At 46.3% G+C, this 17,257-nt stretch overlaps 1 protein-coding gene across 1 annotated transcript in view; it reads left to right on the forward strand.

The window, feature by feature from the left end:
• The first annotated feature begins 1,037 nt into the window (after nt 1–1,037).
• CLSPN (claspin) overlaps nt 1,038–17,257 on the forward strand; it is a 35,099-nt gene continuing 18,879 nt past the window's right edge. Inside the window, exons 1-14 of the mRNA XM_066638736.1 lie at nt 1,038–1,054; nt 1,691–1,839; nt 2,463–2,902; nt 4,189–4,353; nt 5,275–5,349; nt 5,553–5,625; nt 6,262–6,370; nt 6,719–7,287; nt 8,912–9,103; nt 11,187–11,374; nt 13,079–13,266; nt 13,468–13,532; nt 14,862–15,061; nt 16,483–16,643. Coding sequence (XP_066494833.1) covers nt 1,038–1,054; nt 1,691–1,839; nt 2,463–2,902; nt 4,189–4,353; nt 5,275–5,349; nt 5,553–5,625; nt 6,262–6,370; nt 6,719–7,287; nt 8,912–9,103; nt 11,187–11,374; nt 13,079–13,266; nt 13,468–13,532; nt 14,862–15,061; nt 16,483–16,643 — 2,591 coding nt within the window. The remainder of the gene's footprint in view (nt 1,055–1,690; nt 1,840–2,462; nt 2,903–4,188; nt 4,354–5,274; nt 5,350–5,552; nt 5,626–6,261; nt 6,371–6,718; nt 7,288–8,911; nt 9,104–11,186; nt 11,375–13,078; nt 13,267–13,467; nt 13,533–14,861; nt 15,062–16,482; nt 16,644–17,257) is intronic.

The raw sequence follows: 17,257 nt of genomic DNA on the forward strand, positions 1-17,257 counted from the left end.
TGCCCAAACACTTCTAACACCTGCCCTGGTGAGAGGAAGATAAGAGACATGAAGTCCCATCACAAACCACAGACACGAAAACTAGCCTTTTCCTATGTCTATGGCACCCTAAAAAGGGTGGGGCCTTGATTCCGAAGGGCGGTGCCGCAGAGGAAATGCGAGCTCCTCATTGGTCAGCAGAATGGTCGGAGGGACAGTTGAGGGAGGGGCACCACTGGGGCGGGCGGCTAATGGGAACGGCGGGTAGGCGGTGCCGAGCTGTGATTGGCTGCGAGCCTGAGCCCAGGGCGGGCCTCGCACTCGAGCGCGAAGTTTGGCGCTGCTGCTGATAGTCGCCTTCTTGGGTCTCCCTTCGTCACCAAAGCCATGGCGACGGCGGCGGCTGAGGTGAGTCTTCCGCGTCTCTGCCGCGCGGCTCGAGCCGGCCGGTCGGCTCTTAACCCGTTGCGGTGGGCGACGCCGTTGCCTCCGGTGTTCTTGGTGGTCCGGCGGGAGCTGCTTCCGAAAGTTGAAACTGCATCTCCCAGCATGCATCGGGGCCTCGCGCAAGGGCGGGGCGTTTCCCGGGATGCACTGCGGCCTTGGGCGAGGCTAAGCCATTGCAGAGGGTGTGTTCTGAGAGGCGGAGTCACGTGGGCGCAGGGTTCTAGCCCCGCCCACTCCCCGAGGTGCTAGGCTTCTAGTTGCAGGGAGGTCTCATTTAAAGTTTAAATAAAATGCATCTTATTTTGTATGTATAAATAGTACATTTAGTATGAGAACATTTTTATTCTGCCTTCCAGGCCCAGAGGGCTGGCTGGAGCTTCTCCCAGGCTGCAATGGAACATATGAACCCATTTTTAAATATATATTTAAAATTTCATACATACATAAATGTGTATGTATATATGTACATATATATGTCTGTATATGCATATACGTATGTGCGTGTGTGTGTGTGTGTGTGTGTGTATGTATGTATGTATGTACGTATGTATGTATATGACATAAACTATACTAAGAGCATGTCTGCTCAGAAGCAAGTTCCGTTATAGTCAATGCGGCTTGCTCCTGGGTAAGTGTGGATAGGATTGCAGGCTAAGTATTAACAACTGGAAATCAGGAGCAGATCCAAAGTGACTTAGAGCCCATGGAGGGAAAGAAAATCAACTGAAAATGAGATTTTAAAAAAAGTTTTAATTCTTTTCTGAAACGCTAGCTAGAGGGCGCTCTGCTGGTAGTGGGCTCTAGAGGCTAACTGTTACCCAGTGGCATAGCTAGGTCACTGGACAACCAAGACCCATAAATTTTTGGCGCCCCCCCCCCATATGACAGAATTCTCATGCTCTGTCTGTACAAAAATTTGAATAATTTTCCATTCCTCCTTGGTGTATTGGATTTAAATGAGAAATTAAAATGCGTGTGATTGGCATATTGATTGAGCCAGTATCTCGGAAGCAATCTTGCCATGGATGAAGGCATTAAAATTGTGTGGAGTATAGATGGAACCTTGAAGAAACATTCCTAGGAGTAGAAAACTGTTGCTTAGAAGGAAGAAATGAATTCTTCCAGGCTTGTCTTCCATTTTCAGATTCCAGTTCTAAAATATTTAAGGCTGCAATCATGCACACACCTACATGGGAATAGTTCCAAATGGGACTTCTGAGTAGACATGCATCAGATTGCACTGTAAGTCTCTTGTCATACTAAGAAATGTTCTTGGATTGCAGCTTCACTTGGATGTCGAGGATGTGAAGTCAGAGGAAACCTTTGACAGTGATTCAGACAGTGGACAGGGCAGCTCTGAAAGGAGCTCTCCAGCACAGATGAGCAAAAGTGTTGCATCTGTTGATGACGGAGGTCAGTAACTTTCTGTTTAATCTTGTTGTGTCTGAAAAACAAAAGGGCATCCCAGAGATTATCTGGTACTTCAGAGGGAGTTTATATTCCACAATAAATGTGTAGCTTTAGCTCTAACATAAATCAGACGGTCATGTGCAATGAAAGTCCTCTGCAGAAAGTGGCCACAATCCAATTTGCCTAACTGTATGTGTGCAGTAGGTTGTTTTTCCTTAGACACCTCTCTTATGCATGCATTTCTGACCCCCATCTCTACTAAGTTTCAAAAGTAGCAAGAAGTATGGGATGGGGCCGGCTGGCGTGAAGCAGGTATAGTAAAGAAAAAACTCTGGAATGTAGAAAGCTGCTTTATATTGCTTTATATCAAGACCATTTGTCCATCTAGCTCTGCATTGTTCACCCTGTCTATGAACAGGTCTGGCCCTTAGGCTTCAGTGAGATGCCATAGTTTTTGAATTTTTGCCAGAGAAAAAGAAAGTCTTGTGCTTGAGGGAACTAAATTATCTTTCCATGAAAGGCAGTGAGGAGGAGAAGTTGAGAATTGAGTTTCAATTGCTATTAAAATACATGTTTTGAAAGGGGGGGTGCATGCCATAAGGATATATATCATTTATTTTTGGTAGATTCAGATGAAGAGATTTGTATGAGTAAGAGAATCCGATCAAAGAGGGTGCTCCCAGAGAGTGAAAGTGAGGAGGAAGCTTTTGCTCCTGGCACATCAAAGGCTGCAGCTGGTAATGAGGAAAGTGCAAAGGAAAATAATGCCGCTAAGAAAACGAAATCCTCCCGCATCCATCAGGCTCTGGTGGATAGTGATGATGCTGACCAACTGTTGCACGAAGGAAACTTTGGTGTGGACACAGGGCCTGACTCACCTGGGCTTAAGCTGGAGAACTTGGAGACATCTGCAATTCCTAAGAGAAAACACAAGAGTCGCAGTGTTAGTGGTGCAGAGCAAATTAGCAGGAATGAGCGGGGCAGTTCAAGAAGAAGAATGGAGAAAGAGAAGACAAAGAAAACCATTAAGCGGATGAAAAGGGTGGACAAGAAACACGAAGAGAAGGTATAATGAGAAAAAAACTGTTGAGAGTGTTGGGGAACCTGTGTGTGCGTGCATGCACAAAGTAGAATGCCTGATCTGATCTCACAGCAATTTGCATGTTAGACACTCACACAGATTTGTGTACATTTGATTTATGCCTCCTCTTTTGTGATGGATGGTGGGTACACCTGTGTTTCAGCAGCTCTTCTGTTAAACCAAAATGCCAATTGTAGCCTTGTGGTGATGCAGCTGATTTTCACAGCGGGGAGAATAAATCCCAACTAGACTTTTCATATGACAAAATAGTTCCTAAACACTTTTTTTGCTTCAGATTGCTTGTGGGTATGATGTGACTGATTCTTCTCCTGCATTTAAAAGGCACCATAAAATGCTGATGGGTGCGCCGAAAACTGTCGAGACATTCTAGCATAATGTTCTCCCTGACGTGCTGTTTTCTAGCTGCAGAAACTTTCTATAGTCCTTCACTTATAGGATGATGTTTGTACAGTCCAGGAGCAATTTTAAAGCACAAAAAAGCTGTTTGTCTAAAGAGGGGTCTAAGTCTGGATCCTGCAACACATGAAATAGTAGGAGGTTTTGTATTTTATTTTTTGCCTTGGCTTGGTTTGTACAGCGTATGAAATCATTGTACATTGGGCTATCCTTATCGCAGGCACGGCATTTGCAAATTTCTGCAATTGCAGCTGTTGAGCCTGTGGTGGACGGCCTGGATGTGACCAGAGGTGGCCTCTGGAGGTCCCGGCACAACCCACAGGCAAGTCTCTGTGGTGTCGTGACCCTCGCTCCTGCTCCCACAGATCTAATTATCCGCAGAATTTGGTATTCATGGAGGGTTCCGGAACAGATCCCCCGCGGATACCAAGGGCCCATTGTATGTGTTTGACAAATTTGATTCTGTCAGGAATGTAGCCTTCCTGACTAAGGTGCAGTCGTGTGCACACCTACCTGAGAGTAAGTCCCATTGAGCACTGGAGGATTTCCTCTTCATAAGCATGTGTATGGTTGCACAATTAGTGTTTTTTTTCCAAATACCTAGGGCAGCGAATGGTCTGCAGGTGTGTGGACTTAGGGGCACAGTAATTTAGTCATAGGGCCATTGGGGATGTGAGCCCCCTGCCAGCAGTGCAATGTGCCTTGTCAGTTGTCAAAAAACCGATAGTGTGCCTTGAAAATTTTATTGCCTTGTCAGTGTGCTGTGAGGTGAAAAAGGTTGAAAATTGCTGACCTAGGGGGAGAAGGGTAGCTGTTCCTAACACAACTTCTATATTCAATTTTTCTTGGGACAGGAGAATGTGGAGGGATTTCCTTTCGATGACAGTGGATGCCTGCTGGCAGATAAAGATCTCTTTGAGACCGGCTTGGAGGAAGAAGAGGAAGCGGATCTCTTCCAAGAAGAAGAGTCACTAGAGTCCATAAAAGCTGCTGCAAAAGAGAAAATGAAAAAACAGAAGGTCAGTTGCAGGAAAGTTGCCAGAGGGTCTAGACTTGAATGCAGAAACACTCTCTTGGCACATTAAAGATTACAGGCAGCCTGGCTGTGCTAGCACCAGTTAGGTTTGTGCTGCATGTGGAATTTAGCCAAGTTAAAGCACTTTAAAGTTTCATTATTTTCTCTGGAAGAGTTAAACATGGGTTGAAATCTGTCCCTTTTGAAGTGAGTTCTCTTCTCTCTGTGGGATTTTAAGGTGCTTGAAGTCAGCTGGGTCCTGGTGCCTGCTCATCCCAGGCTGTTGAATGCCAGCCCAAAGAGGTTAATCTTAACAGTGTTTCTGATAAGCGGTCAGGTTTGTATTTGTATAGCCTTCTTGAGGAACAAGCGTTCCACAACCAGTCAAGTGATCACAAAGTGATCCAAGTCAGAACTAGACACACTTTGTCTGGAAGGTGCCCTAGGTTCATCTGAAAAACTAGCATGTATTATGAATATGTCTGAGCTGCTAAAGCCATCCTGGAAATGATCATGGTTGTGAATGGTGGTTGGAAGCCACAGAGATCCAGTGCAGGTACTGAAGCACCAGTGATCTGCTTCTGCTCTTGCATGTTAGAGCTGGAAGGGACCTTGGAGGTTCTCAGTGCAGGCGGGGTAGAGGTGGGCCACTGCCCCAAATGATGCATTCAGACATTATCATGGGCAGCTCCCCACAGCTGTTGGCAGATTGTCAGTCTGTGGAAGGGAGAATTGTGATTTGCCTTTGGATCGTGGCAGTCAAAGCACTGGACAGTATTCTCTGGTGACTCACAGCCAACACTACAGATTTCTCTGGAATAGTTGTTTGAATAAGGGAAACAAAATTGATGGCCTTCCTGTCCAAGAGCAACCCCTTCTGGCAGAGGAAATAACTGACTTTCCCCCTCAATGTTTGTCCAAACAGCTGCTTTCCAAGAGTGGAGTTTACGAGCATGTTCTTGAGGGCCAGGATGTGCCATCGGTGAAGGAACCTAGAAAGGTGAATATACATTAGTTTTTATCCTATTAGATGTCTCCCCTGCCTTTAAACTGTTAGGCATTTGTATTGTCCTTGGCAGTACCTCCTTTTCCTTCTTCCATCCTCGCATGCCAAATTCTTAATGGCTTTAAGCTGACAAGTGCTGGCAGACTGTACTCTTCTTAAGACTGTTTCACAAATCCAAAGTCTTTGTTTGTTTCAAGGAGAGAAAGGCAGCCAGATTAAGCAAAGAAGCTATCAAACAATTGCATAGTGAGACCCAACGCCTTGTTAGAGGTAAGACCAAAAAAACTCTTGATCACGCGTCTTTTCACAGAAACTTGCAATCATCCGGACAGTGGCTATTCTTGCCTTTGTTTGTTATCTTGACTGTGAAAGGGACTCTAGATCAGAAGATGCGTTCATGCTCTACATGCTTGGGATTCAATCTACTTTTTCACATCAGCATCTTTTTTGTCTTTGTTTTTTTAAAAAAATTACTGAATCATTGGCAGCAAGGTGGGAAAGACCACTCCCTGATACCTTGAAGAGCAGCTGTCAATCAGCATAGATTGCAGATTGGGCTAGAGCAGTGGTTCCCAAACTGTGTGCGATGGCACGCTCATAGGTGCATTGTGGAATTTCCCCAGTCACCCCTCCTATCAGCTCTCCTGGACACATAGTGGATCTCATGAGATTTTACAAGATCCAAGATGAAGGCACCAGGCTGAGCCAGGAAGAAGAGACTGCCGGGGTGCCGTGACCCCGGTAAGTTTGGTAACCACTTGGCTGGGGGACCAATGGCCTTACTTGGCCTAGGAAGCTTCATACATTCATTTTATTGTTAAACCTAGGCCCTAACAGTAAACTAGTCCAACCATTCCAGTATAATGTAACATGAACTACTTAATCTCTCTATTTCTCCTCTGGTAGAAGCCAGCATGCCTCTCCCGTATCATGTACCAGAGGCCAAAAGCATCCATGAATTCTTCAAGCGCAAACCCCGGCCTGCCTTCCAGGGAAGTGCTATGACTTTGTTAAAGTAAGTCAAGTTGATTTCTCAGAATTGGCATAAGATTTATCTGCACCTAAGGTGGTGTGTCAGATGTAGGCCTCTCCCTTATCTAACTCATGCCCGCTGTTACCTTCCCTGCTTGTCCTTCCACTCCTGAAAAGGAGGAGGAAGTGTGGGGGAAATAGGAGAAATGGGATAGAAGTCTCTGACATGGTCTTAACCGAAGTGTGATGTGCCATGGTTCTGCCTCTACTGGTCCTGTCCCTGGTCTGGCTATAGCCTGTGTCACTTTGGCTTGATTGTCATGAGCTTTGCAATGATCACTTGAAGAGCCAAAGAAGGGGAGTGTTGCCTTAACTCTGTTGTTCTTGGCAGATCAGCGAAATACCAGCCACTGCTCGAAGGAGAAAGTGCTGTTCTCGGCATCCCAGGAGCAGACAGCCACAAGAGCAGGAGAACAGATATGGACCAACCAGCAACGAGGGAACTGGAAACGGGAACTAACCTGCAAGATTCAGTCCTCTTGAACCTGCCTGTTGCCAGGACAGGTGAATCCTCTGCTGGGCAGGTGGAAAACGTAGCAGACAATCGCCTTGTGCAGAGCGGACAGGGCGGGGATTCCAAACCCGAAAGCTCTGGAGGGGTGTTTGCTTCTGGACTGCAAGAGAAACCTGACTTAATTCTCACTGAAGGCAGTGAGTCAGTGAAGGGCGCAGGTAGTGAAAATGTGCTTGAACAAGAAAAGGAGCCATCGTCGGAATCCCATGCAGGGCTTGAAGAACCTGCCCAGCCCCCAGTGAACGTGTCTGCAGCAGCAGGTGGAAAAGCAAAGAAGTCCAAGCTGGATCGACTTCGGGAGCTGGGAGTGGACCTGACGATCAAGCCGAGACTCTGTTCTGGGGATGATTCGTTTATTAATCTTGAGGAGCCTCAGACTAATTCTGGTATGGTTCCAGCTGCTAAGACCTTGCCTGGTCTATTTGAATGGTTTCTGCAAAGTATTAACAAGGTGTGCCACATCCCCTTGACTTAACAACCCACCAGTGCATGGTGTTGTTAATGCTTACAGGGCTTCAAATGGAAGGTCTGCACTTTCTCCTAAGGTTGCTCTGGCCTTTGATCAGTTGCCATCTGTTGCTTTGTAAGGAAATAGGGTAGCATTTGGTTTCTGTGTCACGTGCTTTCAACCAGTGGTAGCAGTACATCTAATGGTACTTCACAGTATGGCAGGTGGCCTCCTGGCTTTGCTCTGCTTGGCTGGACACTGCTGGAAGTGGAAATTGCTGGAGGGGGGGGGAGGCTGTGCCCTTTAAAAGGACCACAGTTTGGGCAATGTGGGAGCAGAGCAGAGGAGAGATCAGGAGATGTCCCTGCAATGAGAGAATCTTCCACAGCTGCCAACTGTGAGGCATGCAGCCCATTCCTGTTGCACAGCACTGGTGGCCGTGGTGGTACTTTTAAAAGTAGCATGGCATGGTTCACTCAGCATTAAGCTGCTAGAGCAGAATATTCATGCTCAGCTCTGTGAAGATACTATAATTTTATTGCAACTATCTGTAGTTATCGGTCATGTCGTGAGAATGGATGATGGCCGGATCCCAAAGGATCTCCTCTATGGAGAACTCGTGCAAGGAAAGCGCCCTACAGGTAGACCACAGCTGCTGTGATACAAGGACATCTGCAAGAGGGATCTGAAGGCCTTAGGAGTGGACCTCAACTGGTGGGAAACCCTGGCCTCTCAGCGGCCCGCTTGGAGGCAGGCTGTGCAGCATGGCCTTTCCCAGTTTGAAGAGATACTTGGCCAACAGTCTGAGGCTAAGAGACAAAGAAGGAAGGCCCATAGCCAGGGAGACAGACCAGGGACAGACTGCACTTGCTTCCGGTGCGGAAGAGACTGTCACTCCCGAATCGGCCTTTTCAGCCACACTAGACGCTGTTCCAGAACCACCTTTCAGAGCGCGATACCAGAGTCTTTCGAGACTGAAGGTTGCCAACATGAATGTCTGTAGTTAAACAAGGATATGGAAATTACTAGTTCACATTTTTATTATTTTTGCACACCCACCAGCCTGTATCTTTGTTGGTAATTTTGTAGTACCGGCAACTGAAACGGGAGAGGGGGAAGAAACCAATTTTCTCTTCCATTGCATATCTACTTACTGTCATGATCACCTGGGGTAGCTTCTAATATTCATAGGTGAACAGGTAAATTTGTTAGCTGAGCTACCGTCTGAGATATGTGCAGTTGGGCGCCAAAGTGGTACTTCTTTACAAGTGAGGATTATTGGAGCAAGAGTAGTAATCTTAATTTTTGAGTTGAGTTCTTTCCCTTCAGGAAGAAACTTAGTGCACCTCTACATAGATTTAAGGAACCCTAGCAAATATCACTGTGGTACTAAATGCTTAACAGAAAGGCTTGTATTTTTCAATTTGGACTCTCTTCTTTTTTCCCCCCTCCCTTAGTTTAGGAACATGCACTGCAGTGAAATTAATTCACTTTTTACAATTTGCAAAACCTATACATGCACAATGGCAATGATTACATTTTTTTAAAAAAACAAACTATAGAGCTGGAAGCTTTGAAGGAGCGATTTGTGAAGCACTCCTGTCGCGCAACCAAACCGAAAGCCGAACGAATGGTGAACGTGAATATTGTTCGTAAGGAGACCACAAAAGACGGCAAAGAAGAGCTGAAAGCAGACGTGGTGCTTGTGAAGCTGGGTGCAGAGGCTGTGGAAGAGGCAAAGCACACCAAGCCAGGTATGCAAGTGGGGTGGCAGTAGTGTATCGAGTGGTAGTATGACAGGTGCTGCAATGCTGCCCGGAATGGCTTTGACAGTGAGTGAGCCAGTTAAAGGTTGCATTGCAGTGCCTGCTTACTTACACTGCCCCCATAGCTATGCTACTGAGAGATGGGGCAAAAAAGTGACACAAGCCACATGTAAGAGTCTCTTCCTGCGGGCATAAAGACCACATTCTTTGAGTTTAGTTGTTCCCAACATTTCACCCTTAGCTATGAAGAGCATTGTAAAAGGACTAGAATGCTACCTCAAATATTGTGAAACTATCAGGAGGAAAGATGTATAAGCTCCAACCAAATACAGGTTGAGTCTCATTATTCCGTTCCCAGAACTCACCTGGGTGGCAAAAAATGCACTCAAGCAAATCAATTTAGAAAACAAAGTCCCTTTGCTCTGGTGATTTAAAAACAGCCTCGCTGACCTTTTGAAATGCGCACAGAGGCAATCAGTCTCTCTCCAGGTGCTTAGGCTTCTCTAGGAGGCAGCAATCCCTCCCTTCACCAGGAGCCACAGTGAGGGGAAAAGAGTGGAGAAGATGATAATCATTGCCATTTAGCCTTCTTTCATGTGCTCAGGGGGAAAGGAGGGGTTTGCTTGTACTTAGAGAGAGAATGATTGATGGATTGTCAGCCAGCTGCCCTCTCTCCCATTAATAAGGCTATTGTTAAAGGACTGTTTTCCTTTAATTTAAAGGGTGCTTCTCAGCATGCTGAGATAGAAAAATCTGTGGATAATTAGGTTATACCTGTAATCCTTTGCATGACTGTCTCTCCGCAACAGTAAAAAGCAGCTTTTTAAAACTGTGATTTCAAAGGGATGCATTTTTCCCCTTCTCCAGGGATCAGCACATTCCTTCTCATTTGCAGTGGCCATTTGGGTTGAGTCAAATCCTCTTGGCCTGGCTGCATCTGTGCTGGAAAATAGGATGGGATTGGGCCCTCACAGTACTCATATAACCAACCAACTGTGCAATCCTTTGCATGTCTGCTCAGAAGTAAGTCCCCACTCTGTTCAGTGGGGCCTACTCCCAGCCCTGAGGCTGCAATCCTGGGCACAACAGCTGAGAGCCAGGATGGTGTAGTAGTTTGGGAGGTAGACCTGGAAGGTGCAGGTTCAAATCCTTGCTCATCCATGAGCTTCCTGGGATAGTCCTTGGGACGGTCACAGTGACCTTGGGACAGTCACTATCTCTCAGCCTCATTGTTGTGAGGACAAAAGAAGGGAAGGAACCATGTACACCATGCTTGGGGAAAGGGCAGTATAGACACGTGAAATGTTTCTCTGTTGGAAACAGCATGCAGGGCTAGATACAGGTGGGTTTTGTATGTATGTGTGATTTGATTTTTTTGCTCCTAGGTTATGCCAACTTAGTTACAGAGCCTAAGCATCTACAAGAAGGACCTTGTGTGAAGCAAAATCTGCTCTTGGCTCCTGTGCCGTGGTCTGGAACATGGAGTGACCCCTGATAATCTTTTTCCCCCTCCTTTTCCCAGTTCCTCTACTGAGCTCTTTCAGCCCCCGTGGCAGCTTACAAAGTCAAAAAGCGCATGTAGCAGTCTAAAACTAATTGTGTCAATACAACCATGGCACCAAAGCACCAGAACCCTAACAATATCCAGCCTTGGAAAACCTCACCATGGCCCCCAAGTCTTACCAAAAGAGCCAGATTTTCACTGTCAAAAGACGGGCAGACTGGCCTTCCCCTAGGTTGTGGCACCCTCGCTGAAACATGAAGCAGAGCTTGGCTGTTGGCTTTGGTGTACAGCTCAGCACATGTGGGATCAATCCTGAAGTTGGCTGTCATCTTGCCTGTATTGCCTCTGAAGATTCAGCTTATCTTTGAGTTCAGAAGTCCTGGTGCTTTCAGTCAGCCTACCAATTAGCAAAATGTCTTGTGTGTGTTTTTCCCTCTCTCAAATTAATTTTAAAAATGGTTGATGATTTATCTTTCTTTGTAGCTTTGTTAAATGGTTTGCCTGAAGCAATTGTGCTTCCTTGTGTGTGTGGTTTAAAAAAATTTTTTAAAATGTATTCGTGCCCAGGTGAAAAGTTGCAAGCGCTGAAGGCAAAACTGCAGGAGGCCATGAAGCTCCGGAGGACGGAGGAACGCCAGAAGCGGCAGGCACTGTTTAAACTGGATAATGAGGAGATGGAGGAGGAGGAGGAGGAAGAGGAGGAGATGACTGATGAGTCTGATGAAGAGGAGCAGCAGCAGGAAGGCAGTTTGGAGGTTTGTTTCCTCCATTTTTTTTGTCTACTACAGCAAATTTTTGAGTTTTGCTGACTTCTTATAAATTAGCCAGGAGGCGAGAGAGTTTGGGGATAATGTCATATTTAATACTGGCCCGTTGCCAAGCAGATAACAGTTCTTTGAAATGGAAAATGATGAAAGGCTTTTATTGCTTGCAGCTAGTCATTCAGGGTCGTTTTGTTTTGTGCCGTCGACTCCTAGCAAGGGCTGTAATTCTACAGCTAGGAGTCTGACGTGCACTCCCTCCCCCATACCTGGAATATCTCTGATCACCATGGAGGAACTTGTGGGGAGTGAAAGCGGGTGCAGAAATGCAGGTGCCCAGATGCAGAATCTGGAAATGCTGACTCTGCAGGGCCTGGCCCTTTACCTCACACAGAATGAGATGCTGAACAAAAGGTTGTAGGCAATGAGACTTAGAACAACATGATTCTGCCTCATTGTGGCCATACCAAACTGCTGTGTTCTCCAGGCTGGAGGAATTGTCAGTCTGTGAGCCTTGTAACCACTGCTGGTTGCCACTCTTTCCCTGCCCTTGTTTCCTGTGCAGAGTGTCCCCTTTTCAATGCTTTCTTCTCCTGCCGCTGTCACAAGGTGCAGTGATACCTCCTGGGGGTTCATCATCTGGTCTTTTGAAACTCATACCTTCCTCTAACCTTAGTTTTCACAGATGTCTCTTTGGATAATTTTTTAAAAGATGGTCCCTGTATTCAGAAGACAGAAAGCTTTACTGTAGCAGAAATAAGAGGTTAAAGAAGGCAGATAACATGAAAAGAGCCTTCCTGCATCAGGACAAGACTTTGCCTAGTCTGGCAGTGGCCAATCTGATGCTCCCGACAAGCAAGGCAAAAGTGTGACATCCTTCCCCTACTGTTTGCCTCCAGTCAATGCTGCTGAACCTGGATGTTCCATTTTTAGTGTGTCTCTAACTTTGTCTAATCCACCTTTTTAAAGCCAAATAAGCCTGGAGCCATTGCGATGGTGAGTTCACAGATTCATCAAGGTGTGCACTTTAAACGAATGACTGCTTCTCTCTCTCTTTTTTAAAAAGCAAATAAGGCATATATTTTAAAAAATTATGTCTTATAATTGACCCTGAAAACATGGGTTGACTTGTACACAGGTCAATATGGCAAATAAAGCTTCTAAGAGCAGCTGCCTGGTGAGTTGGGGGGGGGGCACCAGGCTGAGAAGCAGGATGGGGGGTTAAGTAGAGCCATTTTACTGACCAACAATTGTTCTGAGGCAGCAACAGAAAGCAAATCCAAAAAATAGAACCATGTTACCTTTTCTCCAAATAGGAAGAAAGGTGAACGTGCTTATGGGAATTGTAGTCTTTGTGAGGGCTGCTCCTATCAAAGTACTGTACTGTATTCCTCACAAGGACTGCAACTCCCATAATTACCTTCATCTCCCTTCTGGTTTGGAGAAGAAGGTAAAATGGCTCTATTTTTTAATTTGCGTTCTGTTACTGCCTCAGAACAATTGCTGGTAAGTCATTTTCAAAGAATTTCACACACACCTAAGTTTTGCCCTTGACTTAACTACAGAACACAGCAAATTCTGTGATTTTTGGCTTAAGACCTGCTCTCGACTTATCCATGAAATAGTTATACGCAAGTATATGCTGTTATGTTGTTGATCCCATTCATTATGCGGAGTGTGTGTTTTGTGTTCCGTTAGACTGTTGAGTATCTTCTTGGCAAGGCAGAGGATCATGAAGAGTTGGAAGAGCAGGGCCTTGGGGATGGTGACAAAGACTCTGTCGATGAAGAACAAGCGGCCAAAGCTGTACACTGTCCTGCTGTTCTCAAGCCGCCCTCCAGCGAGTCAACGTTGCTGCTCTTCAAGGATAACTCCTCAAAAACAGGGTAAGCATCTACTTTTCCGGAGCAGAAACTTCAAAAATGTGAATAGGGGGAGCCACTACAAAACGTGCGTGCAGTCTTGTTAGATGGCATCACCAGCACTTCGACGAATGGTAGTTTGTTCACATTTTGTGTCTCTGTGTTTCTTACAGAGGTATCCTTGTTTCCATGTTGTGGTCTCAAGTTTTGGCTTGTTTGTTGCAGGTATTCCCTTCCAGGGGAAAAAGCTGAAATGGAAGAATCTGTGGGCAAAAGATCTGGCAAGCCAGGTAAAACTGCTATCTGTCTTTGCAACCTATGCCTTCTTGAACAGGATACCTGTTGATTCAGAAGACTCTTGAACCGGGTTTCCTAATGTCCTGAAATGGAAGTAGCTCGATTGCCTCTCTGTGTGTGTGTGTGTGTGTGTGTGTGTGTGTGTGTGTGTGTGTGAGTGTGAGTGTGAAAGAGAGAGAGAGCACTTGGGGTGATTATAATTTATGTTTGTTTCCCATTCTTCCCCTAAGAAGCTCAAGAGACACAGTTCTTCACCACTTCCCCCATTCTGTCCTTGAAACAACCCAACCGTTAGACTGAGAGGCCACCCACTGACCAAAGATAAACCAGTGAGCTATCCAGTTTGCCTTTTAACTGACCGCAAATTTGAGGCTTTTACTACAGGACTGTGAGGGGTTCTGTTTTCTGATGGCTGGGAAACCACAGCAGCCCTTTATTGAGTGTGGCAAAGTGACCAGAGTGTCGGATTTGATGGTGGGGAAACCAGATTCAAATGTCTTGAGTGGCCGTAATGCTCACTGGGTAACCTCTGGCAACTGAATGGTTCTTGCTGGTTCTGCCTCTCAGGGTGGTTGTGAGGCGAATGTACAGCTCTGAGGTTCCTGGGATGTCTTGTGGGGGGGGGGTTAGTGGAGTGGGCAGGCACAATTTAGTTATTGCTGGTTGCTCTAAGGCCTTTAGGCTTAAATATATAAATTTTAAAAACCATAGCACTTTCCGTATTGTGGGCAGTTTATCTTTCATACTGCCCAACCATACCAAAATCCCAGCGCAGCGACGCACGTGCGGCTTTTGTTGCATCCTTTGGGGGGGATTTTGGCTGCAGGAGGTCTCTTTGGGGTGAGGGGACATTTGTCCTTTTGCTCCAGGATAAGCTCCAGCAACCACTATGAGGCAACTCAGGCCGGTGCCAGCTCAATTGCTGGCACAAGTCAGCGTTGCTCCATGAAGGTGAACTGGGCCTAGAAATGGGGTCAGGATTTGGTGTGCGCTGCTGCCACCAGTCCTACCACACTCCTCGACCTGATCTGTTCCTTCTCCGTCTACCCCATCTTACCCCTCCCCACCTTCCTCCAACTCCCTACATGGGCTTACCTGCTCTGACAGGTGTCCATGGTTCCACCGGCACATGGGAGGATGTTGTGGCCTTCCTGCTGGCAGGCCTGCGATGCTTGTCAGTGGAGGCTGCTTTGTGACAGCTAAAACCGCATCTGCCAGCTCGACACTAGTTACATCAGCAGGCAGGGGGTTAGGATCGGGCCCATAATTTCCTCTAAAATCAATAGAGTTCCCCCATCCTGTCCATTTCTTTATTTCCTTAGAGGATGAAGATTCCTTTTTACTGCCCAACTTGGCAAACAGCCACAACAGCAGCTTTGAATTAATTGGTTCCATGATTCCTTCTTATCAACCTTGTAATAAGCAAATGACACGTGGGGGCAACTTCCTGTCTGCCCTTGGAGTTGTCCGTTCTCCTTCTCCTGGCTTTTTCAAAGCAAGTTTTATTAGCTCTGCATCCAAGGTAAGTCTCTGTTCTTGTTTCTTTGGAGTCTTGTGTAGTGTGCATTTTGTGTGTTTCCCTGTAACTGAAAGCCTCGAACCCTAGACGTGCCCTTCAATTTCCATTGGTTAGGAACCAAAAATCTTCTTGCCATACTGGAACAAACTGAGTAACTCTTCTCTGTGCCCGTAACCCTTTAATGTTGCATATTGCTTATTGCTCATGTTTAGAAATTTGAGACCTTTGCAGATTCCTTCATTGACTCACTATATGCAAACTTCATAACTGAGATTATTTTTTTTAGAGCTTTCAGTCCTAGTTACAGAGCTCTAGTCTTCCTCCATGGCTCCTTTCCGAACCTGAATTGTACATACCTTCTAACTAAAAGTTAGAAGTCCTATACTGACCTTTAAAGCCCTATACTGCTCTGGGCCAGGGTATCTCAGAGACCGCCTACTCCCCTACAGTCCGGCCCACCCTTTTAGGCCAGGGGTGCCCAAACCCTGGCCTGGGGGCCACTTGCGGCCCTCGCGGCCTCTCAGTGCAGCCCTCAGGGAGCCCCCAGTCTCCAATGAGCCTCTGGCCCTCCGGAGATTTGTTGAAGCCCGCACTGGCCCAATGCAACTTCTCTCAGTGTGAGGGCGACTGTTTGACCTCTGGCATGAGCTGTGGGATGAGAGCTTCCTCCACTGCTTGCTGTTTCACGTCTGTGATGCAGCAGCGGCAGCAAAGGAAAGGCCAGCCTTGCTTTGTGCAAGACCTTTTATAGGCCTTAAGCTATTGCAAGACCTTCATTCAGTCATATAAGTTCATCTTTAATATATTCATTTATGAAAACTTATGTAAATTTATTCAAATTTTCAATGTAAATTAATTCTTTTTTTCCCCCGGCCCCTGAAACAGTGTCAGAGAGCTGATGTGGCCCTCCTGCCTAAAACTTTGGACACCCCTGTCTTAGGCCATCAGAGAAGGCCTTTCTACAAGTGCCACAGCCTAGGGAGGTACGCAGGGCAGCGGCAAGAAATGGGGCCTTCTCAGTAGTGGCACCAACACTATGGAATTCCCTTCCCTTTGACTTAAGAACTGCTCCTTCTCTTGAAACTTTTCGGCGAGGCCTGAAGACCCTTCTGTTTAGACAAGCCTTCTGAGTTCCTGGCCTTTTTTAACATCTCTTAATATTTTTTAACATTTGTTTACAGGCCTGATCCTTCTTTAATTTGCTGTGCTATGCTCTTACCTGACTAGTTTTTATCTGACCACTGTTTTTACAATATGTTATTTTTTATTTGTTTTAAACTATGTTTTTAATGTGTTTTAACCTTGTTTTGTAAGCCGCCCTGAGTCCCTTTGGGGAGAAAGGCGCGGTAAAAATAAAGTATAATAATAATAAATAACTAATGTTTTGTGGTTTTAAATGTTTTCCATTTTTTTAACCTGCTTAGAGTTCAGGAAAGGCATCTGAGCCATCCCTCCCCATTGAGGATTCCCAAGATCTCTACAACACGACACCTGAAGAGAAAAGCCCAGTCCCTGCGACTGGGAGGTTTCAATTTCAGTTTTCCCTGGAAGATGACACTCAGAGTCAGTTACTCGATGCAGAGGGGTATGTTGTTGGAAAGATTTGCTCTCTTCTGTGGATAGTACAGTGGGCCCTTCTTATCTGCAGGCTTGGCACCCGCAGATGTGGGTACCCATGGATGCTGAGCCCAAGATTGGAGGGCCTCGGAACACCTCCCAGATGTGACTGGAAGTCAGTGGTGTGAACCGGAAGTGCCCTTCTGGTCACATCTGGGAGGCCTCCTCGGGAAGCTGCGTGTGGCCCCCAGGTAAGACCCTGCAGCACAGCAACCCTGCCCCCCCCACCGGTTGTTGGCATCCTTCAGTCTCGGAAGACTATGTTGTCACGCTCTGAATGGTGGTTCTGGAACAGAGTGTCCTCTCCAGTGCGTAAAGCCTGGGTAAAGTAGGTATGGAGGATAGACACCCATGCAGCAGATCCCCCCTCTCCACGTCGCTGAAATGGTCCAATGGAAAGGCAGAGGCCAATACGGTTGGTTCCAGCGGCGTCGCAGGAGTTGCCAGAACGTGACTGTGTTCAGCCATGAACTGCCTCAGGGACTCCGGCTCCGGATTTTGCCTCGAGGTTGACTCCTGAAGCCTTTTCCATAACTGGATGTAGCCACAAGGCAGTGGAGGTTTGGGACCAGAGTTTTCCTT

Source organism: Tiliqua scincoides, chromosome 10 (genome assembly GCF_035046505.1).
Source record: "Tiliqua scincoides isolate rTilSci1 chromosome 10, rTilSci1.hap2, whole genome shotgun sequence".
NCBI classification, from domain to species: Eukaryota; Metazoa; Chordata; class Lepidosauria; order Squamata; family Scincidae; genus Tiliqua; species Tiliqua scincoides.